Source organism: Chrysemys picta, chromosome 13 (assembly GCF_011386835.1).
Source record: "Chrysemys picta bellii isolate R12L10 chromosome 13, ASM1138683v2, whole genome shotgun sequence".
In the NCBI taxonomy this organism is placed as follows: Eukaryota; Metazoa; Chordata; order Testudines; family Emydidae; genus Chrysemys; species Chrysemys picta.
Window position 1 is genome coordinate 23,048,792 of NC_088803.1, and position 26,037 is coordinate 23,074,828.

Genomic DNA, 26,037 nt, shown 5'->3' on the forward strand with positions numbered 1-26,037 from the left:
CTCCAATACATTCCAATAACTTGTTGGATAATCTGTGCCCTGCTGTGTTATTTTCCCAACAGGTGTCTGGGTAGCTGAAGTCCCCCATCACCACACAGTCCTGTGCTCTGGATGATTTTGTTAGTTGTTTAAAAAAAGCCTCATCCACCACTTCTTCCTGGTTAGATGGTCTGTAGTAGACCCCCACCCTGACATCACCCTTGTTTTTTACCCCTTTTATCCTTACCCAGAGACTTTCAACAAGTCTGTCTCCTATTTCCAGCTCAATCTCAGTCCAAGTGTGTACATTTTTAATATATAAGGCAACACCTCCTCCCTTTTTTTCCCTGACTGTCCTTCCTGAGCAAGTTGTACCCTTCTATACCAATATTCCAGCATAAATGAAGGCCAGTCTAAAAATATGTCCCAGAAGACTTACCTCATTGGCAAGGGGGTTTTCTGGCATTCTAATGGGATAAAGCAAACATTTCCAGCCCTCCTGGCTCAGGAGATAGCCAGCCTTATACCTGTCGCTGGTCCAAGACACCCGCAGTATTCCCCAGAGGCCAGTGTCATTTGCGGGGAGAATTCCAGATTTGGGCAGAAGGGCAATGAGAGAAATATTTTCAACTGGTGTCTGTCCGGAGCTGCTACGAGGAATAGTAAAGTGCATGGTAAATGCAATGTGGCACATGGTGCTGGAATTTATAATGTGCATGTCACCACCATGTGTGTAGTACACATAGCAACATACTGAGTTGGGGAGAGGTGGTTAGTGATTAGGTCTGACCTTATTTGGTCCTTTGTTTGCAGTCCTTCAGCCATCCGGACACTCCATTATGTCTGTCACTAAAATTCAAATATGTTACATCTACCAAGTTCTCTTCTTCCACTGATTTTATAATTCTGTTGAAGACGCACTCAACGTTTCTTGGCTACTGAAGTGCGTTATAAAGTATAAAATACAAAACAGTCTAAGACCACACAATGTGCAATTCAAATCAGTCACTGAAAGTTCTACCGCCCCCTTCGCGGTAGTATCTGAGTCCAAGCCAGGCATGTAAAACTAGACAAACACAATCTCTCTCTTTCTTCCTGCCCTGCTCTTGTCATCATCAATACTTATAACCTGAATCATGCTAAAAGAAACAAGTGAAACAAACGGTGAGATCCACATTGTTGAATGCTAATCAGCAGTTCAATGCTTCTTGCTTCATCAGCTACACTGGCGAAATTCAGCCCAAGGCAGAAGGCCCACTCTAGGATTAGGGGCCCACTCACATCCCAATTAAGCTCTCCAAACATGACACAAGTGATGTGTAAGTGTTGCCTAGGGCTGCTATGGGCTTCTCTGCACAGGGCTGAATGTCACCTGGAATGCTAACAGAAGTGCTGTGTTCATTTTCTTTCATAGCCATTTAACATATTGTTTGGATACCAGCATGGAAAATCAGATTAAGGAAGGCTCTAGCTAGGACATGACATCCCCAAGCATTCACATTTACAAGAGGGAAGAACAGACAACTGCTGTCTGAGAAGGAGATTTGTCAAAGCTCAGTACCCAAAATTCAGATATTTATCCAGCTCTTAGCTGAGTCTCTCATCTTCAGAACTGTGCTAGTCATCCTGTGAAAACAAGCTTTCTCACCGTCCTTTGGCATTCCACCTTTTGGCCAGCTACTTGAGTGTGAAGAGGTGAGTGAAAAATGAAAAATAATTTTCAAAGTTATATGTTTTCATGTTTTAGGCACAGGCATAGTTCTTACTTTATCCAGACCATTTTGCCTAACTATAATGAAGATTTCCCTCTAAACAAGCATTTTCATTCTCTTGAAACCTGAGAGGCAAATTTCAGAATCTGATTATACATGCCACTATAACAACACTTCATCTTTTCCCAGAATTTTCAGATAAAATACAGCAGAGTTCTTATATAAATTGTTCATTGTTTTGGTAACAATTTATTGTTTGTGACTGATGGGAATTTCAAATAGTGGTAATATGACATCTAAATATTCATTACATGAGAGGTTCCTAAAACAAAAGCATTTAGGGCTGTGTTAACAGTAGGGAGTGTTTTGGTCTTTGTCTTGTGGACTAACTCAACTGAGGAGTTGCTGTTACTAGTTAAAAGTTCCTTGAACTCCTGGCCTACACTGAATTACCTCCTCCTTGTGCACTGTGCTGAGGGACGGCATCAATTATTATGAATGTACAAAACATCTGACCAGCAGGTATTGGAAAATTGCATCCAGGTAATTCCCTGGTTCTTGTAATAAACTAAGAAGATCTTTTGGAATGATTCAGCATCAGCATGTCTTCTCCTTAAGATACTGAATTGCTCCCGTTTCATAGATTTAATTATCTTAATTCATTTATGAGACAGCTGTAAAAAACCTGGTCCATTTAGAGGTGGTTAGCTACACTGGAGAATGCTGGGTTTAACAGAGACCACTGGGGCAGGGCACTGAAGAAGGTTTCCCAAGTCAGTTGAAAAACATTTCAAGAAAATTCCTCTTGCAGTCTCTGACACGCACAAGGGGGCCTGTGGAGAATGGCACAGCAAGACAGACACATGACTGAGGCAGTAAGAAGGAAAGAGGCTCCACTCTGCAAGGCCACCTCTGTATTTCCTGCTTCTTTCAGTCCCAGAACTCCCACAACTCATAATAAGTCACTTGAACAGTTTTGTTTGATGGACTTCGGAACTCATTTGCGCAGCTCTGAGCTGAAATGTGCAGGTGAACGTGTCATACCCATTCCTGGACAGGTCGTTTGTAATAGGTAACGTTTTGCTGCACTTCTTTGTTTTTAAACTGGAAGATGGTATATACCAAGACAAGGATACACAGAGATAAGATGCAAGGGATAACTACTGCAATTGCATTTACAGTGCTAGGCACATCATTGATTGTCACCATAATATCCACATCATCATGGGGGAAGCGTCTCTCTTTGCTTTGTTCAACTTCCTTTTGGTTGCAGCCCATCCAGTCTTTGAGGATTGACCTGGGGTAGCCTGGCTCCACACTCAGCCTCTGGTTATCGAACTTCCAGTACTCCTTCCCTTTATAGAAGTAGGTATAAACTAGGGGACAAAAGAGAGATCACTTCATACCATAACATTCAAAGACTTGAAACCAAATGGGCGCGAAGAGGAACTGAAAGGCGTTTCGTTTACAGTGATTATTTCTCTGCCTAATGGTAGGAGGCTGTGGGGGCAAGAAAAACAGACATAAGGAACCTCCCATGGCAAATTTGGAAATCAGAAGGCAATTGCTTGATTTTAGAGGAATGTAGAGCAAATGTTTACAGGAAAAGCCAAGCAGCTGATTTGCCCTTTATTTGGAATTCTAATCTAAGCGTTCAGGGGCAAATTATGGTCAACTAAAGCACCAACACGCCTGCCCTGATGCACTCGGGGACTTCCTCTATGTTACAAAAGCATTCCAATATTGGCGGGGCCCAGCGTCTGCACTGATTTGGATATTGGTTTGTTGATATTTTTAGAATATTTTGTTTCATACATATGGCTCTGAGGGGGCAGTGAGGGAGAAGACCCTGGATAGGAGCAGCTCTTTGGAGCACACCTGTTGGAAGATTTGGCCTTGGTTATTAACCAGGCGGACAGTGGCTTCAAAAGCTTCCCTTCTGTTGCTGAAAGGCTGGTGCCTTCAGCTGCTCCTTGACTGCAGTAGCCTTCACTCTCCAGATGCTTCCCATCCCCCCCGTTTCTTAGTCTTTCTCTCCCCACCCTGTGGGCAAAGGGCAGGGAAGATTCCAGCTCCCACTCTTCCTAGCTGGCTCCTACTCCACTGCTCTGTAGGAGCTCAGGGATCTTTCCTGACATCTCGAGAGAAATCCACTGCAGCCGGGTGCCTGTGTCCTCTGCAGAGGACAGACTCCACTCCAGCCAGCTGCTTCTCTTTCCCAGTTGGCTGGAGAAGAGTTGGAGGATGAAGGAGAAAATCAATGGGGGGGAGAGAAACAGTCAGCTCGATGCAGCCAGGGATGGAGAAGTAAATATTGCTCATAGTCCCCAGGCAGGGGCCCATGGGGCTGGGCACTGGGCAAACACGGAGGGAGAGAGAGTCCCTGTTCCAAGGAGCTTGCAATACAATAACGTGACTTAGTCGTGGAAAAGAGGGTATGTGTTTGTTTGAATGAGGCAGGGAAGTGGGTCACAGGTTACTGGGGCTAGATTCACAAAAGGACCTAGGTGCCTATCTGCCATGTGAGGTGCCTAAATCCCAGAATCAGACCCCATTCGGATTCACAAAACCCTTGCTCAGCTGTAGCCAAACCTTGTAGGTGCCTAAACTGACTCGGCACCTACATTTTTGCATTAAAAGTTCCTTAGGTGCTTATGTTTCTGCCTCTGAGTCTAAACATTGCAGTCATCAGGTCACCTACATCCCAGAGCACTCCACCAAGCGGGGGAAGAAAGGAGTTCCTCCGCCTAACTTGTCTGTGGGGCCCAATCTAATACGCAGGCCCAAAGCTCACCTACCAAATCGGGTCCCTCCAGGCAAACTTACACAAGACCCCCATAGGCGAGGGGTCCCTTGTAACTGATCGGGGTGCTCAGCTGGTATGTGAAGATCTCCATTCCACCCTGCAGGGGAGAAGGGATTTGAGCAGAGATCTGCCCCCTTTCAGGCCAGTGGCCTAGCCCGAGGGGGGCGCCCTCCGTCTTGCCCGTTGAAGCAGTTCCACTGGGAATACATAATTTTAAAATGTCATTAGAGCAGGGGGCTGGGATCCTGCCTATTCCCCCTCCCCGTGAGTGCTCTCCCCACCAGACTACAGTCCTTCTCATGCCTGGGCTCTCTCTCTGGCCCAATCATTCTTTCATTAGTGGAAGAGCTTCAACAAGAGAGACTGAGGGCGTCCCCACGTCGGAATACCCCAGAGCCCAGCCCCCACCTGAGGGATGGCAGATTTCTGCTCCAATCCCCTCTCCCCCTCAGGCAGAAAGGGCACTTGCACCACGGGTCTCCCATACCCTACATGAGCACCCTAACTTGTGGCGTGCCTCCTCCCTCTGCCCCACCTGCTAAAACAGCATGGGCACCACGCCCCAAAAGAGGGTTTGCAGCTGAGACCCCTGAGCAGAGGGAGGCCCCTCCCTGGAGCCTGGACTTAGACACCTATCTCTAAGGGGCGGAGCTTAGCACCCACCTGGACTTGGCACCTCCCAGTGGCTAGTTTAGGCGAGTAGCTGCCTCGCAAGCTGGCCGTTATGAATCCCGTTTGGAGGTGCCTGTCTCTCCCCACTCAGGCACCTAACGCAGCCTTGTTGAATCCCAGTGGTTTTCTAGGCACCTAGACCTTAGGTGTGGTGATGCTCAGCATGTGACTCCAGCCCTTAGCGACCTCTGTGGCCACTGATGGCAGAGCAGCACTGTGAGCGCTGGGGCCTGAATTCCAGCTCAGTAAAACCATCTGAAACATCCCAACCCCAAGCTCGGGGACCTGGTATTAGTCTGACAAACACTTGCAATCATGGGTTCTACGTACAGCCTTCTTTGCTGATGAACGCTCCTTGTGGGGCCTGTGGGATTCCCCTCCACACAGTGATGGGCTTTGGGTATCCTGGGTCAGTCGCTCTCTTGTCCTCGTTATAGCGCCAGTACTTGTCGCCTTTGAAGAAATAGGTTTTGCCTACTGGCTCCCATCGCAAAGCTGTGTCGATGCCTTCCCGGGGGAGACAGCTTCCCAGCTCCACCAGGCCGTGTGGGTACCCTGGCTCTGCTGTCACTTCCTTGAAAACCCAATATTTATCGCCTAGGAATGAGGGGAAAAAACAAAGAATAAATTTACTGAGCTCCAGACAACCACTTGGATCTGAAATGTTCTCAGGGCCTGTAAGTGAACTTCAAGTTAGGCACACAACAGGGGAGTGCTTAAGAAAAATCACTTGCCAGGCTGATTACAGCAGCGTCCCCAAACTGTGGTCTGTGGACCTGTGGTGGCCCAAGAACATTTGTTGGTGGGCTGCAGAGAGCTGGCTGGTCACCTGCTGCTAGCTCTCCCCTTGTTTCCAGCTGAGAGAAACCGAGGGGAAGGGAGAGAGGGCCGGATGAAAAGCAAAAAGAGACAAAAGTGACTCACTCCGAATAAACGACCAGGAGGATGCTGAATGACAGACCTCACTAGAGACCCTACAGACACAACAGCATATTCCTGAGACACGTTATGTACCAAGAGTCACCAGCGGGGTGTTGGATGGGTGTGAATGGACGAGAAGTTATCTATGGGCTCACTTCTCCATTAAGATGTGATCCACTATTTGGGACCACAGCATGCAGCATATTCTCATTCTCAGCAGCAGTCAGCAAATATATGCCAAATACCATGCTCAGTACCACCACAAATGATTCATTTCATCGATTACTTTCTGAAAACTGGTAACACTCAACTAAAGGAGCAGATGCTGAATAGTATTCAACCCTGCCTGCTTCCCGTGAAGGGGTTTTGTGTGTTTTGTCTTAGTCATTACTACATTCACTCCCAGACAGTTATCTGGCCTCTGCTGTGCTCTCTAAGAATAGTACACCCTTCCTCTACCGAACCCCCCCGGGATCCAAGCCAGGGGCTGGAGGAGCTCTGAGCCCCCGCCGCAGCCCCGGGCCGGAGGATCTGTCAGCCCTCGCTGCAGTCACGGGGCTGGAGCAGCTCTGAGCCCCCACCACAGACCCAGGGCTGGAGGATCTGTCAGCCCTCGCTGCAGCCCCAGGGCTGGAGGTGGGATCCAGGGACCAGGTTCATTATATTCTCATTATTATGAAGGGCATTATAGCGGGGGTGTCGTGTAGGTTCCACCTCTCCCTACTGGTGGCACATTACTGCACACACCATGGAAGAGAGGTAATCATAGTGCCAGCATAAGGAAGAAGGTGGCTACATCCTAAAAGACATGTTGGGTCACATGCAGAAATCAGAGTCCATTCCTAAAGTGAACCTGCAAGACTAGCATCATCCACCTCACAAGCAAGTTCTGTGGCAAGTGGCAAACTGCTGTGGTGAGAACAAGAAGTGAATTCCATCACCCCTCCTACTTTAGCTGTCCTTACTTTCTAGTCACCTGAGACTCTTCCCCCTTAAATGATTTGGAAAAAAGAGGGCTAAATGAATGATACAGTATAACACAATATGGTCAGACTTCCAGGTGCCACTAGAGGGCTGGGGCTGCATAGCTTTACAGCTCCTTTCCTAACAGTCACAACCAGCAGCAACTGAATTGTTTTTTTCCATCTAATTTGTATTAGATATTATTCTACCACTCTTTGCTTCTAATTTAATGCCATTAGGGATGCTGCACCGTCTCCAGACTTTCTACACAATCCTAAAAAGCAGAAGCCATTGCACAGCCCTCTTGTAGCCAGGATGGCTGACCAGGGAGATGTGCCCCTCTGAGACTAGATGAATTTATGGACTGGCTAAAACAAGTCTCAAGTGGATAGATTATGTGAAGCTATAATCCGAGATCATAAATCTTACTAGTACACTTCAAGCTAACTTGCAAGACTTGCAGTGAGACTAGAGAAAGCTGAGAACAGACTCTCCTCGGTAGATGACACAGTGAGTACTATGAACATAACTTCACAGCCACAGGAAAGACCTATTAAAGCACTACAGGAGAAGGGTATTGATTGCGAGAGGGAAGTGCCAGGAGAAACAGTCTGAGAATTGTGGGGCTCTCAGAGGGGCTGGAAAAAGGGAACACAAGACATCACAGCAGATACAGCTGGGTTGCGTTAAAACAACTTTGCCAGCTCAGCCACTGCTCCCAGCTGAGCGCCAAACTGTGCAAGGCAGACGCGTCACTTCAGCTTCTCCCTTCCCCTTCCCCTTCCCTCTCCTTGATTTCTTTGACCTCCCGGGGGCCAGGGGTGGGGAGAAGACGCTTGTCTCTGATTGAACTTTGACCCTTCTGCCCTCCCTTCCCCCCAGACTCCAGAGCCAGTTCTGTGCCCAAGCTGCTGCAGGCAGGAGTGTTACAATGCGGATACCCTTGCTTGGTCTGCACCTACCTGCCCCCCATGATTCCAGTGTACTTGGAGCAACATCCCACCCTCCCCCCATGATTCCATTACACTGGGAGTAACATCCCCCACTCCGATTCCAGTGCACTGGGAGTAACATCCCCCCCATGATTCCAGTGCATCAGGAGCAACAGCCCCTCCCCCAATTCCAGTGCACCAGGAACAACAGCCCGCCCTCCCCCCGATTCCAGTGCACTGGGAGCAACGCCCCCTCCATGATTCCAGTCCACCAGGAGCATCTGCCCCTCCCACAATTCCGGTGCACCGGAAGCACATCCCCCTTCGAGATCCTGACTCCAAGCAAAGTGCTGCACTGGGCCTGGGGATGCCTTACGCCTGTCGATCAGCAGCAGGGCTCAACAGAGTAGTGTGAGTTTGTTTTCTGTCTGAGGCCTCTCTCTCCTGGTACCTTTTCCAACCCCTCCTCTTCCCCCCAGTGATTTTACTTTGCTCCATCCCCAGCTAATCTCCTAGATTCTGGGTTTATAGTAAATCTGAAACTATTCAACCCATTTGCCTTAAATGTACATGTGTAAGAGGTACCAGAGCTAAGCAACGTAATGAAATGTTTAGTTTCATGACAAATCGTTTCCATTCCCAACTGTAAAGAAATCTGAGCTCCCAAACTCCTACCCAGGAATGATAATTCGGGCTGGTTCTGATTCAGCAGATTGCTGAGACCGTGTTATTGTGAGATTGGCAATACCATTCGTGCAGGGACTTTTCTTTCATTTTTATTTTTGTTAAATGAGTTGTGAGAAATGCTGTGTTGATTTCTATTGCTGATAGAACGTTTGCGCAATGGCGTTCGCACTATAATCCAGCATGGACAAGGCTCTAGGGGGCAAAGTGTCGGCAGAACAGGTCTGCTAATGAATTCTTATCTGCAAATGAGCCGGTTATGTTAGCATACGATTATTTAAACAATTTGCATAACTTTCTTAAATATCTACTACAGACTTGTTCCCCCTTCTGTTGTTGTTGTGAACAGAGCAGAAACCACGTCCTCTTTTGATATCAGACCATTTCTTCTTTATAAAGCTAAAGGGAATCCAGTTAAACTCCAATTGGGTGTTTTGGGGGTGGTGGTGGTAGTGAGTAATGAGGTCACGCCCTTGTAAATCTCATGGATTTAGGTCCTATTTCGGTTTGGATAAGAATTATGTATTTTTCAAGTGATCTTTGGTCAATTTTGATCACTTCATTTATTTTTTCTGTTTCTCACTGTAAAAGGGTGTAGCAGGGTCCCCTTTGCTCCTGCCTCTGTTGCGTTCACAAACCACTCAGAGCCCCTGGGGTTCAGCAATCACCGGTGCAGTTTATTTACAGCATGCGGACACGCCCACCACCTTCTCACCATAAACAGATTGGGGTTCAGCCTTAGGGACGTCTCAGGTTCTGCACCCAGGAGGGAAGAGCTACCGTTCTCCTTCCACTCTCTGACTCTCCCCAGCTTCCTTCCTCTAGGCCTGTATGTAGCTCCCAGCTAATTAGGCTGGCAGCTGTTTCCCATTTGCCAATCTGGTGCAGGTTTCTCTAGCCAGCTCCAATTTACCTCCCTTAATTGGAGCTGGCATGACAGAGGGCTGGCTCAGGAGTTCCTGCCCAGCACCCTGTCACACCCACATGATCTTTTATCTTTCCTGGTCTGCCTAACTCTCTCTGTTTCCCCCTCCCCGTTCACGTCTCCGGGGTGGTAAGAGGGAACCCAGACATATCTTTCCTAGATCTGTAACTAACTGTGGCCCAAGCAATGACACTACGCAGGTACCTGATAAAGAAATATTTGACGTAAGCACTCCTTATGCCTAATATTATAAATTGTGTTTCCAGGAACATCAAAGCGATGAATCACCCGATAAAAAGAAAAAGGACAGGCTGGCCTCTCCCTTGTAACGATCAAGGCAATGGAGGACATGAGTCCGGGCAAGACTCCCGGCCCCAATGGCCTATCAACAGAATTCTAACAAACTTTCAGAAAAATTCTGGCCCCTACATTTTACACAGATGCCTTAAAAAAAGGTACCTGATCTCCTACTATGAGAGAAGCCCTAGTTACTGTACTACTTAAACTAGGTAAGGATGTGCCAAAGTGTAACAGCCATAGACCCATCTCTTTAAACAATGCTGATATAAACATACTTTCAAAAATATTGGCGAAGTGGCTTGAAAAAGTAGAGTGGGATGGTTCACCCCAAGCAGGTGGGATTTATTAAAAAAAGGCATAGTTCAGATGACACAAGTCCATGGGGCCAGATGCGCTGCATCCGAGGGTGCTAAAGGAGTTGGCGGGTGAGATTGCAGAGCCATTAGCCATTATTTTTGAAAACTCATGGCGATCGGGGGAGGTCCCAGATGACTGGAAAAAGGCTAATGTAGTGCCCATCTTTAAAAAAGGGAAGAAGGAGGATCCCGGGAACTACAGGCCAGTCAGCCTCACCTCAGTCCCTGGAAAAATCATGGAGCAGGTCCTCAAGGAATCAATTATGAAACATTTAGAGGAGAGGAAAGTGATCAGGAACAGTCAGCATGGATTCACGAAGGGGAAGTCGTGCCTGACTAACCTAATTGCCTTCTATGATGAGATAACTGGCTCTGTGGATGAGGGGAAAGCAGTGGATGTGTTATTCCTTGACTTTAGCAAAGCTTTTGATACGGTCTCCCACAGTATTCTTGCCGCCAAGTTAAAGAAGTATGGGCTGGATGAATGGACTGTAAGGTGGATAGAAAGCTGGCTAGATCGTCGGGCTCAACGGGTAGTGATCAATGGCTCCATGTCTAGTTGGCAGCCGGTTTCAAGCGGAGTGCCCCAAGGGTCGGTCCTGGGGCCGGTTTTGTTTAATATCTTTATTAATGATCTGGAGGATGGTGTGGACTGCACTCTCAGCAAGTTTGCAGATGACACTAAACTAGGAGGCGTGGTAGATACACTAGAGGGTAGGGATCGGATACAGAGGGACCTAGACAAATTAGAAGATTGGGCCGAAAAAAACCTGATGAGGTTCAACAAGGACAAGTGCAGAGTCCTGCACTTAGGACGGAAGAATCCCATGCACTGCTACAGACTAGGGACCGAATGGCTAGGTAGCAGTTCTGCAGAAAAGGACCTAGGGGTCACAGTGGACGAGAAGCTGGATATGAGTCAACAGTGTGCTCTTGTTGCCAAGAAGGCTAACGGCATTTTGGGCTGTATAAGTAGGGGCATTGCCAGCAGATCGAGGGACGTGATCGTTCCCCTTTATTCGACATTGGTGAGGCCTCATCTGGAATACTGTGTCCAGTTTTGGGCCCCACACTACAAGAAGGATGTGGAAAAATTGGAAAGAGTCCAGCGGAGGGCAACAAAAATGATTAGGGGTCTGGAGCACATGACTTATGAGGAGAGGCTGAGGGAACTGGGATTGTTTAGTCTCCAGAAGAGAAGAATGAGGGGGGATTTGATAGCAGCCTTCAACTACCTGAAGGGGGGTTCCAAAGAGGATGGAGCTCGGCTGTTCTCAGTGGTGGCAGATGACAGAACAAGGAGCAATGGTCTCAAGTTGCAGTGGGGGAGGTCCAGGTTGGATATCAGGAAAAACTATTTCACTAGGAGGGTGGTGAAACACTGGAATGCGTTACCTAGGGAGGTGGTGGAGTCTCCTTCCTTGGAGGTTTTTAAGGCCCGGCTTGACAAAGCCCTGGCTGGGATGATTTAGCTGGGAATTGGTCCTGCTTTGAGCAGGGGGTTGGACTAGATGACCTCTTGAGGTCCCTTCCAACTCTGATATTCTATGATTCTATGATTCTATGAATTGATTAATGTTGTGGCATTCCATCAACCTTCTAGACATTCCCATAAAATCATTTCACACCATTAGAGAAAGCCTTTGACAGAGTGAACTGGTGATATTTGGTTTGTATCCTGGATAAATTTGGGTTGGGGAAATCCTTTATTTCATGGATGAAGCCGCTATACTCCAATCCCAACTCACATATCCTTACAAATAGCACAATGTCCCCCCACTTTGATTTGCTTCAGGGAACTAGATAGGCATGCTCCCTCTCCTCATCCCGTTCAATCTAACATTAGAACTGCTTGCCATACTAATTAGGGAACACCATTCAAGGGATCGAATCAGGCAGTCAGGAGACAAAAATCCTTCTATATGCAAAAAGAAGAACAGGAGTACTTGTGGCACCTTAGAGACTAACAAATAGGTGCCACAAGTACTCCTGTTCTTCTTTTTGCGGATACAGACTAACACGGCTGTTACTCTGAAACCTTCTATATGCAGACCACATCCTCCTATTTATTAAAAATCCTGATCAATCAACTCCAAATAACCTACAAGCAATAGATAATTTGGGTAAATTCTCTGGCAATAAGATAAATTGGGATAAGTCGGAAGCAATGAAGATCTCATTGGATCTAGCTGGAACTGACTCGCCTATAGGGACATTTAATGGCAACAGACAAACCTCCGATATCTTGGCATCCTGTTCCCTAAGGAAATAAAAACTTAGTCAAGGGTAACCCGCCCCATTACTCATGCAGTTAGCAGCAATTTCAATAGATGGCAGACACTGCCTCTCAGCCTTTGGGGAAAACCAAACATAATTACAATGAATGCCCTTCTCAGGATCCTTTTCATCCTGAATTCCAGGGCTGGCCTTAGGCACGGGCAAATGGGGCGAAAGCCTGGGGCACTGTTATAAACGGGGCGCCTCCAGAGCAGGCGTGCCCCTCCCCCGCTGCTTTGCTGCCATCTGCAGCTGCGTTGCACCTGGCTAGCTGCTCCCAGGAGCCTCCTGTTTGCTGTGCAGACCCGGGGGAGGGGAGGAAGGGGGCGCTGATGTCAGGGTGTCCCCCTTCCCCTGCCTCCCTGCCCATGTACCCTATCTCTGCTGGGCTGGGGCGGGGACCAGGGGTCAGGAGGGAGACGGAGGAGCTGCTGGCGACTCCTGTTGTCTGAATGAGCCTTCAGACTGCTGAGTGCCGCACCTCCAACACACACACACTCTCTCACACACACCCACTGTCTGTGTCTCTCTCTCTCTCTCACACACACACACACACACACACACACACACACTCTCTCTCTCTCTCACACACACACACCCAATGTCTCTGTCTCTCTCTGTTTCACACACATGATGTGTCTCTCTCTCTCTCTCTCTCACACACACACACACACACACACACTCTCTCTCTCTCTCACACACCCCCACTGTCTCTGTCTCTGTCTCACACACATGATGTGTGTCTCTCTCTCTTTCACACACACACACACATATACCCCCCTGTTTTGACGGGGACCTGTAATCTGCGTCATGAGATTCTGGGATCGTTACTGGGAACCCACAAGAAGGACTTGAACATGTTGTTGAAGTGCTGAGTGCTCACAGCAGCTGCAGTTAATGGGAGCTGGGAAGGCTCAGCCCAACTGGCAGGAAGGGATGAGCTCAGGGCTGGAAGGCTGCAGGCCTTGAATTTGAACTGTAGCTTTGCCAGATTCCATGGCCTTGGGAATGTCACTTTGTTTCTGTGTTAGTCCTAACAAACATGAATGAATTTATATTCAAAACACCCCTGTGAGGTAGGGTGGGAAAATGGCATAAAAAAGTCCTGCCCTACCTCCCCGCATGTGCGGTGGGGTCAGTTAGCTAGGGCTAGGACTAGATTCACAAAGGGACTTTGGCACCTAACTGCCACGTTAGACCTCTACACTCCCAAATTTAGGCTCCAGTGGTATTCATAAAATCCCCACTCAGCTGCCGCTGCCGAAGTCAGTAGGCACCTAAAATCACTCAGCACCTACATTTCTATTGTAAAGGTCGCCTAGGCACCTTGAAAATTTTGGCCATAATCTCCCAGTGCCTCAGTTCCTGGTCTGTGAAGCCCTCCCTATATAATAGGGTTGCTGCAAAGATAACACATTAATATTTGCAAAAAGAAGAACAGGAGGACTTGTGGCACCTTAGAGACTAACAAATTTATTAGAGCATAAGCTTTCGTGGACTACAGCCCACTTCTTCGGATGCATATAGAATGGAACATATATTGAGGAGATATATATACACACATACAGAGAGCATAAACAGCGAGTGTGTATATATATCTCCTCAATATATGTTCCATTCTATATGCATCCGAAGAAGTGGGCTGTAGTCCACGAAAGCTTATGCTCTAATAAATTTGTTAGTCTCTAAGGTGCCACAAGTCCTCCTGTTCTTCTTTTTGCGGATACAGACTAACACGGCTGCTACTCTGAAACCTTACATTAATATTTGTCAGGCTTAGATACGACAGCAATGAGTGCTATAGAAAAGGCTGAAAGATTTCTTTCTTGTTCCCCCAGTTAGGAAGGAAGCCAATTATTATTACATCTGGGGTCCACATAAGGAGCCAAATATAATGTTCTTGGGTTGTGCAGAATGGGACAGGAAAAAATTAAATGTCCTAGAATTCCTTAGGTCTATTTATCTCCTGCTCCCTCCCCTTCCTTTCCTGTTGAGAACCAAAGATTCCTTTATAAACTCTCCTTTATAAAGCCTCAGTCATCCAGTTAGGAAACAGAAACAATACCATGTGACTTGGGTGACCAATCATATGTAATATATAGGGATAACAAATAAGTGTAGTGGCTCAATTAATGGACAGTCCATAAACTGTGATTAATACACACACATGATTTGACAAACATTTACAAATAGAGAGTCCTAAAAATTCTGTTTTGTTCACAGAACATTTGTGGGAATAAATGGGTTGGATAAATGATTCACTATAAACAGTTTGACCAACTGTACTGACAAACAATCCTAGTCATTGGTTTACACTGTGGAGAATCTTCATGAGAAAAATTGCTGGTGATTTTTTTTTTAAAATGAAGACTTAGATTAGGTAGAATTTGAAGTAGATTTAAGGTTTCTTAGAGTCACTGTAATCTCTGCAGGGCACCTGCTGGCACTCAAAACAGTAAGGAATATGACTCTGAGTAACTATAAAAGCTTTAAGCCATTATTCACAAGAGGGGTCCATATGTTAAAATTCTCACTAAGGCCCAGTTGGTAAAACTTGAATTTTATAGAAAAAATCTGTTTTTGACTTTTGAATGAAAAAGGGATTGTGGGAACAATTTTTGACAAGTGAGAAACACGAGTCTTTTTCGAAGTCCAATAATTTATAAGTGGATCGTCAGGTTTGCCTCAAGAATTCAAAGACATTCTCCTCTATCTTCAGGCTAAAAAGAGCTTGTAAGGATGTGTCAAAATTACATTTATAATGGAATATTGCAGTGAGCAAGATGTGATTGAATGGACTTGCCAATCTCATGTTCCTCGGACTCTGTACAATCATCGTCCCTGCATGCCGTCCAGAATCACTTTATTTGCCATTTACGCCGAGATCCACGCCAGACTACACAAGCATAAAACATGGTGAAGCCTGTCTACTGTACTGGTGGCACTGCTGTATGTTTGGTTTTACAATGAATTCTATTCAGCAATCACTTTCCATCTAGAGATGGTCACCTCTGGGCCAAATCCTCCCCTCATTTCCCTGAGATCAGGAGTGAAGTGGGTAAGGCCAGATTTTTAAAGGGAGGTAGTTGCCTAAAGATACAGATAGGTGCCTACTTGGATTTTAAAAAGTGCTTAATTGCCCAATTCCATTGATTTCATGACTTCAGTGGGAGTTAGTGCCATGGGGTTAGCTCCACAAAGAGGATAAGTCCTAGGCACCCTGGACCGCAGGCATTGTATGGGGAAGTTAGGGGCCTAAGAAAGAGATTCACAGAAGCCAGCATGCTGAGCGGTGGGACATGCTGTAGAGAGGGGCGAGGCCTAAGCCCTGCCCATCTGTGACTAATGTGGGAATTTTGATGGTATTTTTATGATTCCTGCGTGTACCTCGGTTTTCCTCTAGGCTTTGCACTTCAGTGTACTGACCATAAAGGGAAGGGACCGAATGTTTGACTCCTAACAGCCTCAATCATTACCAAACTGAACACACTCTATGCGTGTGAATGGAGGATCCCCGCCAAGACAATGGAGACCTAATGGCCAGGACATTCACACCTAATGACCAACAGCCAAGAGGAGGAGATTTCCCCCCACCTCTCTGCCAGGAAGCAGAGCAAAGGCCCCCTAGCTGGAGAACAAAGGGGAAAGGTGTCAGGCTCTGTGAGCTCACACAGACACAGACACAGACACAGGGGCTTGCTCCTGGGACTGACAGACAAAGGGAGGGACAGAGTCAGACCTTTGGTCTACACTGGAACATGTTGGTCAGGGGTGTGAAAAATCCACACCTCTGAGCAGCAGAGTTAAGCCAGCCTAAGTCCCTGTGTGGCCAGTGCTAAGGTCGATGGAAGAATTCCTAACTATTGGCTCTTGGGGAGGTGGATTGTCTACGCTGACAGGAGACCCCCCCCTCCCTTCAGTGTAAGTAATGCCAACAGTGAAGTGCTGCAGCAGTGCAGCTATGCTGCTGTGGTGTTTGAAGTGTAGAAAAGCCCAGAGAGAGGAAGGAAAATTGGTTCCTATGGTAGCACGGCCCAAGGGCCCTGGTGTTGGCCAGTCTGAACTCTGTCTTTAACCTTTGCTTCTCTGTGGTAACCTAATGACTTTCAGATTCTGTAGGCCAGGACACTAACTAGGGTTACCATATCTCATAAATAAAAAAAGAGGACCCTCCACGGGCCCTGGCCCCGCCCATTTCCCCACCCCTAGCCCCACCCCAGCTCCGCCCCTTCCCCACCCTAACTCCGCCCCCTCCTCCCTCCCACTCCCAGCCAGGGGGAAAGGGCTGCCCCAGTGCTACCAGCTTCACAGTTTCCCAGGCAGCCCCCAGACCCTGCGCCCCCAGCCGGCGCTTCCCCAGCGCAGCTGGAGCCCGGGAGGAGAAGCGCCCAGCCAGGGGCGCAGGGTCTGGAGGCTGCCCAGCAAACCGTGAAGCCGGTAGCGCTCGGACTTTGGGCAGCCCCTATGCCTCCGGACCCTGCGCCCCCAGCCGGGCACTTCCCCTCCGGGGCTCCGGCGGCTCTGCGTAACTTACACTGTATAAGTTACACAGAGCCGAAGAGGAGCAGAGCCCCCGCGGCTGGAGGCTCTGCTCCTCTTCGGCTCTGTTTAAGAGCCGGGCTGCCCCAGCGCTACCGGCTTCGGGCAGCCCCCGTGCCTCCGGACCCTGCGCTGCCGGAGCCCGGGAGGGGAAGTGCCCGGCTGGGGGCGCAGGGTCCGGAGGCACGGGGGCTGCCCGAAGCCGGTAGCTCTCGGGCAGCCCGGCTCTTAAACAGAGCCGAAGAGGAGCAGAGCCTCCAGCCGCTGCGGCTCTGTGTAACTGACACTGTGTCAGTTACACAGAGCCCCCGCGGCTGGAGGCTCTGCTCCTCTTCGGCTCTGTGTAACTGACACTGTGTCAGTTACACAGAGCCGAAGAGGAGCAGAGCCTCCAGCCGCCGCGGCTCTGCTCCTCCCCGACTCTTCGGCTCTGTTTAAGAGCCGGGCTGCCCGAGCGCTACCGGATTCGGGCAGCCCCCTGCCTCCAGACCCTGCGCCCCCAGCCGGGCACTTCCCCTCCCGGGCTCCGGCGGCGCAGGGTCTGGAGGCACGGGGCTGCCCGAAGCCGGTAGCGTTCGGGCAGCCCGGCTCTTAAACAGAGCCGAAGAGTCGGGGAGGAGCAGAGCCGCCATTTTCCCGGACATGTTTGGCTTTTTGGCAATTCCCCCCGGACAGGGGTTTGACTGCCGAAAAGCCGGACATGTCCGGGAAAAAGAGGACGTATGGTAACCCTAACACTAACAATTGTTATCTTGTTTGACAAGGCTGCCTGGCGTTGCAAAGGGTAAGAACAAGCCTCCCACAGTGTCTGGCTTGGCTGGACTCACTGCAGGAGGCCATAGAGATTTCTGGCACCTGAAGGCCCAGTTTTGGAGGCCACGGGACTGGCCTGTGGAACTGTGTGGACCAGCACACTAAAGGGGTCACTCCCAAGGGACTGGCTACAGGCTGGGGCATAGACCAGACCCTGTGAAGCCATGATACCCTCCAAGGTAGTTAGGCACCTCTCTCTGGTCAGGATTCTTAGCCATCAGGCACTTAAGCCAGGTCAGCCATTTAGGTAGCCTGTGTCCTAGCAGCTGTGAGAGACAGACAACCTCACGCCCTTATAGCCAATAACTAGAGCACACTCCCAGAATGTGGGAGTCCCAGGTCCAAACTGCTGCTCTGCCTGATTTGAACCTCAGGCTCCCACATTTAAGACAAGGCGCTCTAACCCTCAGCGTAGAGTGTCTTGCATGGGTCTCTCTCAAGCAGTCCTGTTGAAGTTGTTCCACTTTGTATAACTAATTAAATATTCACTGGGCAAGTGAGAGACTGACTCCATAGCCTCGCGCTCAGAGCACTCACCTACCTGTGGGAGGGTCACGTGACAGTGGGTTGAAGTCCCCATGCCAATAAATCTTTATACAACGTGCGACGGCTTCAACAAGAGATTGAGAGAAGCCCCCTAATGGACCTACTAGCCTTTCATGTAAGAGCTGTGGGTTCAAATCCCTGTTCCAACTCAGGTAGAGTGGGGATACAAACCCGGGTCTCCCACCTCCCATGGGAATGCTGTAGCCACTGGGGTTTGGGGAATACTGAACACACCCACCTCTCCACTAGCCCCCTAGGACTGCTGCCTACTGGATCAGGCTCTGTACAAAAGGCAGCTAGGGGAATGCCTATTTTGAGAATCCCACCAGGGCTTAGGCATAAGCTAGGGCACCAAGCAACTCAGGAGCATCAGGACTTAGGCAATTTTGCATATTCCCACTAGCAGAGACTTAGGCACCTCTGAGGATTTAGACACCGACTAGGGTTAGGCCGCAGCTGAGCAGGGTTTTGAGGACCTGGTGCCTACAGCGGCAGTAAGGGCCCCAAGTGCCTTTATGGATCTAGGCCACAGTGCTTGTGAAAATCCTACTAGACACCTAGCTGCATCTTTAAGCGCCCAAATATCTTTTAACATCTGACTCTGAGTAATTAGAAGTGAAGGTTTGTGAGGAGTTCAGTTACCTTTCTTTGTGGATTTCCACAAATGGTTCCAACATGAGATACAGTTCCAACCAATACAATGCTACAACAGACAAGCAAAAATCCCATTTCTCAAAGCTTGCCGCGGAAAGAGTGATTAGAACAGTGATGCAAAATTGTATTGTAAACATACTCTACCTTTAAAGAAAACGAATTTCCCATCAGATCTCTCATAGGCAGCATCAATCTTTGCAGGAAGGCCTTTCCAGAACTGTTCAATCTGCATGGGATACCCCTCCTGCACTCGGTTGTTGCGCAGACGCCAAAACCAACGATCCTAGGAAGAGAAAAAGGACTCTTGGAGTGTCCGAACTTTTATACCCTGCATTCAACCACTAATTAGAGCATGAAATGCCCCCAGATGCCATAATGACGAACTTGAGCTCTGTGTAGTCGCACTGATCTTGAGCAATGACTGCATTCCAACCAGATTTGGCTAAGTTTATAGGAAGATGCTTTCTCTTAGCATTATAACAGGTTAGGGACTGGTACTAATCATTACTATCCTTTAATGTGTGTGTGTGTGTGTGTGTGTGTGTGTGTGTGTGTGTGTGTGTGTGTGTTACTTTATGATGTGTTACTACAGGTGGTTACAAACGTCTTGGGGGGGACTATGTTCCCCTAATTTGGGTGGTTCATTGGGTGGAAGTGGGCTATTCTCAACAGTTGACAAGAAGGGAGAAAAAAATCACTTTTGTAGTGTAATCAAGGTGGCCCATTTCAAACAGCTGACAAGAAGGTGTGAGTATCAGCAGGGGGAAAATTAGTTTTTGTAGTGACCTAATTTGATGTCAGGCCTGAATAAAGACTGGGAGTGGATGGGTGATTTTTCCTCCCTTCTTGTCAACTATTGAGAATAGCCCACTTCCACCTTAACTGAATTGGCTCCTTAGCACTGACCCCCCCACTTGGTAAGGCAACTCCCATCTTTTCATACGCTGTATATTTATACCTGCCTACTGTATTTTTCACTCATCTGATGAAGTGGGTTTTAGCCCACGAAAGCTTATGCTCAAATAAATTTGTTAGTCTCTAAGGTGCCACAAGGACTCCTCGTTGTTTTTGCTGACTAACACGGCTACCACTCTGAAACCATACCATTTCTATTACTCCAGTTTTCAAGGTCCTCCTGATCTTCTTGTATGATATTCTGATCCTCCCCCATACTGGCAATACCTCCCAACTTTATGACATCCACAAATTTTATTAACACACTCACATTGTTTGTGCCACAATTAGTACTAAAAATGTTAAATAAGATTGGTCCCAAGACTGATCCCTGAGGAACTCCATTAGTGACCTCCCTCCAGCCTGACAGTTCACCTTTCAGCATGACCCATTGTACTCTCCCCTTTAACCAGTTCCTTATCCACCTTTCAATTCTCATATTAATCCCATCTTCTCCAATTTAACTAATAACATCTAATAATTAATGGATGTATAATACTTGTAAATTCTCAGAAAATTCATTCTTTTCTCCCAGAGGACTTGCCATATTTTTCATATAAATAAAAAGGCTGAATCCTTTCTTTAAGTATAAAAAGGAACTCAACATTAACAATGACACTGAGACTGGCACTTCCATAACAAATACTTGAGCTTTAGGATCTAACCCAACTCTAAGAGCTAGATCCACAAAGGAGAGTACGCTACTAGTTGCCACTTTAAGCACCTATATCCAAAATTTAGATCCCCCAAACCACTGCCTAGCCCTGAATTCCTGCTGGTAAAGTCCCCATGGTGCCTAAATTTGCAGCAGTGGACATGCATTTCCCCACTTAAGTACTGACACTATTGAGCTTCTTGGTGGCTGACTCACATCTAGGCCTCATCAGGATCCTCAAACTAGGCATTCTCGCCCATGTCTCCCCTGCCAGGTCTGATCTGTTCGCTGTTCTCAGAATATGCTTACGCCCACAGAAACCAGCAGGTTATATACCCACTCTAGACAAAAAATTGGAGTGTTTTTAGAGAGGCCCCTTCCCTGCTTTATCAGTCCCTCCAGCCTTCTCAGAGTAGTGCTAGGTAATGTGCTCAGGGAGGCAATGTGGTCTAGTCACTACAGTACTGGACTGGGACTCAGAAGATCTGTGTTGTATTCCTGGTTCTGCCACTGGTCTGCCGGCTGACCTTGGGCAAGTCATGGAGCTTCTCTATGCCTGTTTCCCCACGTATAAAACGGGGTATAATGAAACTGACCTCCTTTGTAAAGTATTTCAGTTCTACTGATGAAAAGAGCTAAGTAGTAGTAAAGTAAGATATCATCAAAATGCTGATGTATTCTAGATACAGATTTGTTAATATAGCTTCATGATTACATCTGCTATGTAGGAAGAATGCCATTGAACAATGAATTAGTGAAAGAAGGGTGCTTCTCAACTGTAGGTTGCATGGCTGTTTAGAAGAGTCTGCTATCTGATATTTTTGCTTTAAAAACATTAAACAGAACCTGGTTTATTTTTTGTCAAGGATTGAAGGTAATTCTGAAGGCAAAACAAGATATGAACATCACAAAGAACACTCTTTCATTTATGCCCTTCTCCTTAGGCACCATGCCAAGTGCTAGTAAAGTATTTTTGAATCTGCTAAAACTTTCCTTTCAAAATTCTCATGCTCATTGATTATGTCAGTTACACATAATAGAACTGTTTTCAGTAGAGCAAAGTGGTACCGTAAAATAGCTGATAATGTGTAATTATTTACACGTATTATTCTTTTCCAGGATGTAAAACTTAAAGAAAACATCATTGGTAAGACAGATTTAGTACCTTGAAAACAAACATTTCTCCTCTGAACAGAGCCACAGTGTTAAAGTTGCCATCACAGATGTTGGGTTTCATGCCTGGAGTTGATGGCCTATCACCTAAAGGTGGCCTGGGGGGTCTTGGCTGTCTTTCATGTTTCCTTTCCGAAGGGGAATGAATCCTGCGCACAGGAAGAGTTGGTAAAGGTCTGGTGGGCTCCAGTGGCTCAGCAGGTGGACCTAAAAAAGAAAAGAAAACTGATTAGAAAGGTGACCAGTTGGAATGCCTGTTTTTAGTCCTAGGACATTTGAAAGCCAACACATTGATCAAATATTCCTGTCCAGGGACTCACCAGAAATCTCTCACTCATTCCTTAGGGCAGGTCTATGCTAGAAGCGCTGCATCGGCACAGCTGTGCCGCTGTAGCGTGTCTGGTGAAGACACTCTATGCTGACGGAGAGCACTGTCCCGGCAGCAGAATTACTCCACATCCGCAAGAGGTGGAAGCTATGTCGGTGGGAGAGTGTCTCCTGCTGACATAGCGCCGGTGCGGACAGCGCTTAGGTCGCTGTAACTTGTGTTGCTTGGGGGGGGTTGTCTTTTTCGACTTAAGCGGCACCGTAGACCTGCCCTTACACATTGCACAGACATAAGCAGCAGTTGCCAGACACAGAAGAGCTGGAGGAGGGGAGCATTCACCTAACTTGAACTATAGGGCTGGTGCTTCCAGGAAAAGTAACAGGAGAAAAGTCAGAGCTATTCTGAAACAATAAGAATTTAACATAAGTTAATGTATTGAAGTGTCTGTTCACAGATGCAAGGAGTATGGGAGATAAGCAAGAAGGAATCTGAAATAATAACACCCACTGCTACTCCTGCTGGGGGGAGAGGCAATAGCTGTTTAATGGCACCACAGAACAGCTAAAGTCAGGAGGTGAAAAATAATACAGTAGCCAATGGAAATGGCAAGGGATGCAGAATGCAATTACCCCAGTTCAGTTTAGCCAGGCTATTGGGTTTAACACCCCTGTTTGCAGAAAAATACCCTGGGATCGCTAATGGACGTACATGATCAGGACTAATTCAAATTATGGCAGCTCCCGCCTAACACTGTCCTTAATGCCCAGTCTGGGGAACTGGTCAGAAAAGTGACGCCACTGCCTTTCATAGAAGGTTTCCAGTTTGAGCACTTCTGTGATCTGACCAAATGACGGCACAAACACGCAGAAACATTACATGCTGTAAAGATATACAATGAGCTCATTTCTGTGTGGAGACCTGTACCCTAAATTGTACAAGGCCATAAACATCCTTCTGAGCCTGTTAGATAGAAATGTTGTTAAAAGCGAGAGGAAAAACTGGTACCAGCTGGATGAAGTGAAAAGGGCTGTGATAAAGGATCTGCCATGCTCCTGGCAAGGTCTCCAGTTGGCATAACAACAAGCTGAAAGCTCCTAGACCTTGGGGTAGGATGGATTCTGGAAATGCTTATAGCTGGAAACCCCCAAATGTGTTTTGCCTGGTTAATTTTAATAGGCTGAGGTTGCCACCCCCAGCTAGACAGTGCTTATGTGGGGGTCACTTAAAGAGCCAGTGGGGCGGGCAGACTGGGAGTGAACTTCGTCATCATGGCCGTTGCTGTCCCTAGCAGATTGTCTCCTGGGAGGGACCCCAGCATCCACCATGATGCCAATGGGTCTGTGTTGCCCTGATCTGGAAAGACATTCTGAGCAGGCCATAGAGAGGGAATCAGATGGCATCACCCCCTCCAGAGATTAACTCCTGAACAACACCTAAGGCATGTGCCTGAGGTTCCTGCTCTCATCTCCTCCCTTGTGTATCATTTTTTCCCCTCACCTTATTTCTCCTGGGTACTGACATTATCTTTTGGGCAGCTGTCTAATAAGCAATAGGCTTAGGCACCAAGCTGACTCCACCCTTTGCAATACTGCTGTAAGCATAGGACCAGAAAGGCAGCTAAAAGCAATGCTTTAAACTCCCTAATGCTGGTGAACATTTGTCAGATCTTGGAGTGGCTAATAAAACCATGAGCCAGGCCTGTAATTTCCCAGCAGAAAGGCTGGAAGTGAAGGAGAGCACCAGCGGCAGAAGTTGCATCCATCTTTGCTATATTTTTCTGTCCCATTTTGTGTGATTTTGTCTTGTTTTGTTTTAAAGAAAAGAACTAGATTTATGAACAAATGATGAATATGGGGGTTACACGGCGCTTCCACCGAGGTATAAAGTGTCACATTCAGGCCTGATAGGAGTTCCTGTTACAAAACAGGGAATTCTTTGCCAGTTGGCACTGAGGGATTCTTAGTGTCCCATCCTGCCCCACCAATAAATCCTCTCAGCAAACCCACAGCCCTAACTCACTCCCAGCACCCACCCCTACTCCCTTGCTGCTGACAGCTCTGAGGGGAGTCCCATGACCTTGCAGGCCTTCTCCACTAGAGGTCTGTTTTCTCCTTCAATTCTGCCATTTCTGTGGACAACCAACAATACCGTACTTCCACATTTTTTTTCGTGAGGGGAGTTACTTCGGAGGGGATCAGCTAAATGGAAAGAGAAGGGAGGTGAGGGGGATGGGGCAGAAGAGTGTAAGGACAGGTGTGGAGTGAATCTGAGGTGAAGGGACTGAGGAGAGACGGGGAGGATTGGAGCAAACAACTTATCAGCACAGGGCAGAGTCAGAACTTTCTACAGGTTTGACTGGAATGTTCAGAGGTGAAAAAGGTCCCTACTTTGGCTGCTTCTGTTCCTACTGGCTGGAGTGTCTGGCTAGCTCCTCTTTGCAGTTTTGCTCCAAGGCCACATAGGGTCTGTCTACCCTGCAATTAGACACCCGCAGCTTGCTTGTGCCAGCTGACTCAGGCTAAGGGGCTGTTTAATTGCGATTCGGGGTCAGTCTGCAGTGCAAGCTCTGCAAACCTCCCACCACGCAGGGACCTAGAGTCTGTGCTTCAGCCCAAGCCCGAACGTCTACACTGCAATGAAACCAGGGCCAGCTCCAGGCACCAGCTGAGCAAGCTGGTGCTTGGGGTGGCAGCTTGTAGGAGGCGGCATTCCGCCCAATCCTAGGGCGGCACGGCCGCTTTTTTGTTGTTGTTGTTCCGCTCCGGCCACCCTGTAGGGGGCAGCGGCGTGGAGGACAGGAGTGCCCTGCAGCAAGCCCGGCAGGGCAGCCCGCGTCCTTCCCTCCCAGCCGACCGGAGTGGTGTGGAGCCCTCCCGGCAGGGGGCACAGCGGGAGGGGCCACGAGGCAACGCCCCGCTGAAGCCCTGGCCGCTCCCCTTCTCTCTCTCCCCCTGCTCCCTCCCCCTTCCCCCGCTAGCCAGGGCACATCTGCAGGGCAGGGAGTCCCCCTGCACCCTGGCTCTGGCTGCGCTGCAGGTTTTTTTTTTTTTTTTGCTTGGGGCAGCCAGAAAGCCAGAGCCGGCCCTGAATGAAACAGCCACTTAGCCTGAGCCCTGCGAGTCCAAGTCAGCCGGCATAGGCCAGCTGCGGGTGTCCAATTGCCGTGTAGACATACCCATCGTTGTGGGGAAGAGAGCACTATGCGGATATGCTAAAGCATATCTTCCAGAAAGGCATCAAGAAATGGAGAATCCACCACTTCCATTGGTAGTTTTTTCCAGCGGTCAATCACCTTCACTGTTAAAAATGTGTGCCTTGTTTCTAAGTTTATTTTTGTTGGCTTCATCTTCCAGCCACAGATTCTTGTTATACTGTTATCCTCTAGATTAAAGAGAACTTTAGTACCTAGTATTACCTCCCCATGAACATACCTAGACTCTATAATCAAATAAACTTACTTTTCTTTTTGATATGCTACACAAATGGAGCTCTTTAAAGCTCTCTCATTGCGAAGCATTTTCTCCAGCCCTTGAATCATTTTTGTGACTCTTTTCTCCATGAGAAGCTCATGGTGAGTTGTTTGTCCACTATGACCCCTAAACCCTTTTCAGAATCACTGCTTTCCAGGCACAGTCCCCGTGGAATGCAGGCCCTGGAAGATAGGGTCTGCGTTCATTGTTCCTGGATGTAACTTTGCACTTGGCTGTATTAAAACATATTTTGTTTGAAGTGGTCCAGTTTACAAAGAGAACCCAGTTTTTCTGTGTGATTGCCCTGTCCCCGTTATTATTTATCACTCTGCCAATCTTTGTTTCATCTGTACATTTTATTAGCAATGAGTTTATATT

General features: G+C 47.7%; 1 protein-coding gene across 4 annotated transcripts in view; it reads right to left on the minus strand.

Moving 5' to 3' along the window:
- Window positions 1-1,915: 1,915 nt before the first annotated feature.
- Window positions 1,916-26,037, minus strand: part of MMP24 (matrix metallopeptidase 24) — a 165,289-nt gene continuing 141,167 nt past the window's right edge. For 2 of the 4 annotated variants that reach the window (XM_065566595.1, XM_065566598.1), the window contains 4 exons: window positions 21,854-22,068; window positions 19,224-19,362; window positions 5,500-5,766; window positions 1,916-3,067 (listed from right to left, as the gene is read on the minus strand). In XM_065566595.1, coding sequence (XP_065422667.1) covers window positions 2,730-3,067; window positions 5,500-5,766; window positions 19,224-19,362; window positions 21,854-22,068 — 959 coding nt within the window. In that variant the 3' untranslated portion in view covers window positions 1,916-2,729. Of the gene's footprint in view, window positions 3,068-4,485; window positions 4,595-5,499; window positions 5,767-19,223; window positions 19,363-21,853; window positions 22,069-26,037 lie in introns of all 4 variants that reach the window. The other 2 variants (XM_065566596.1, XM_065566597.1) reach the window with 2 other exon arrangements.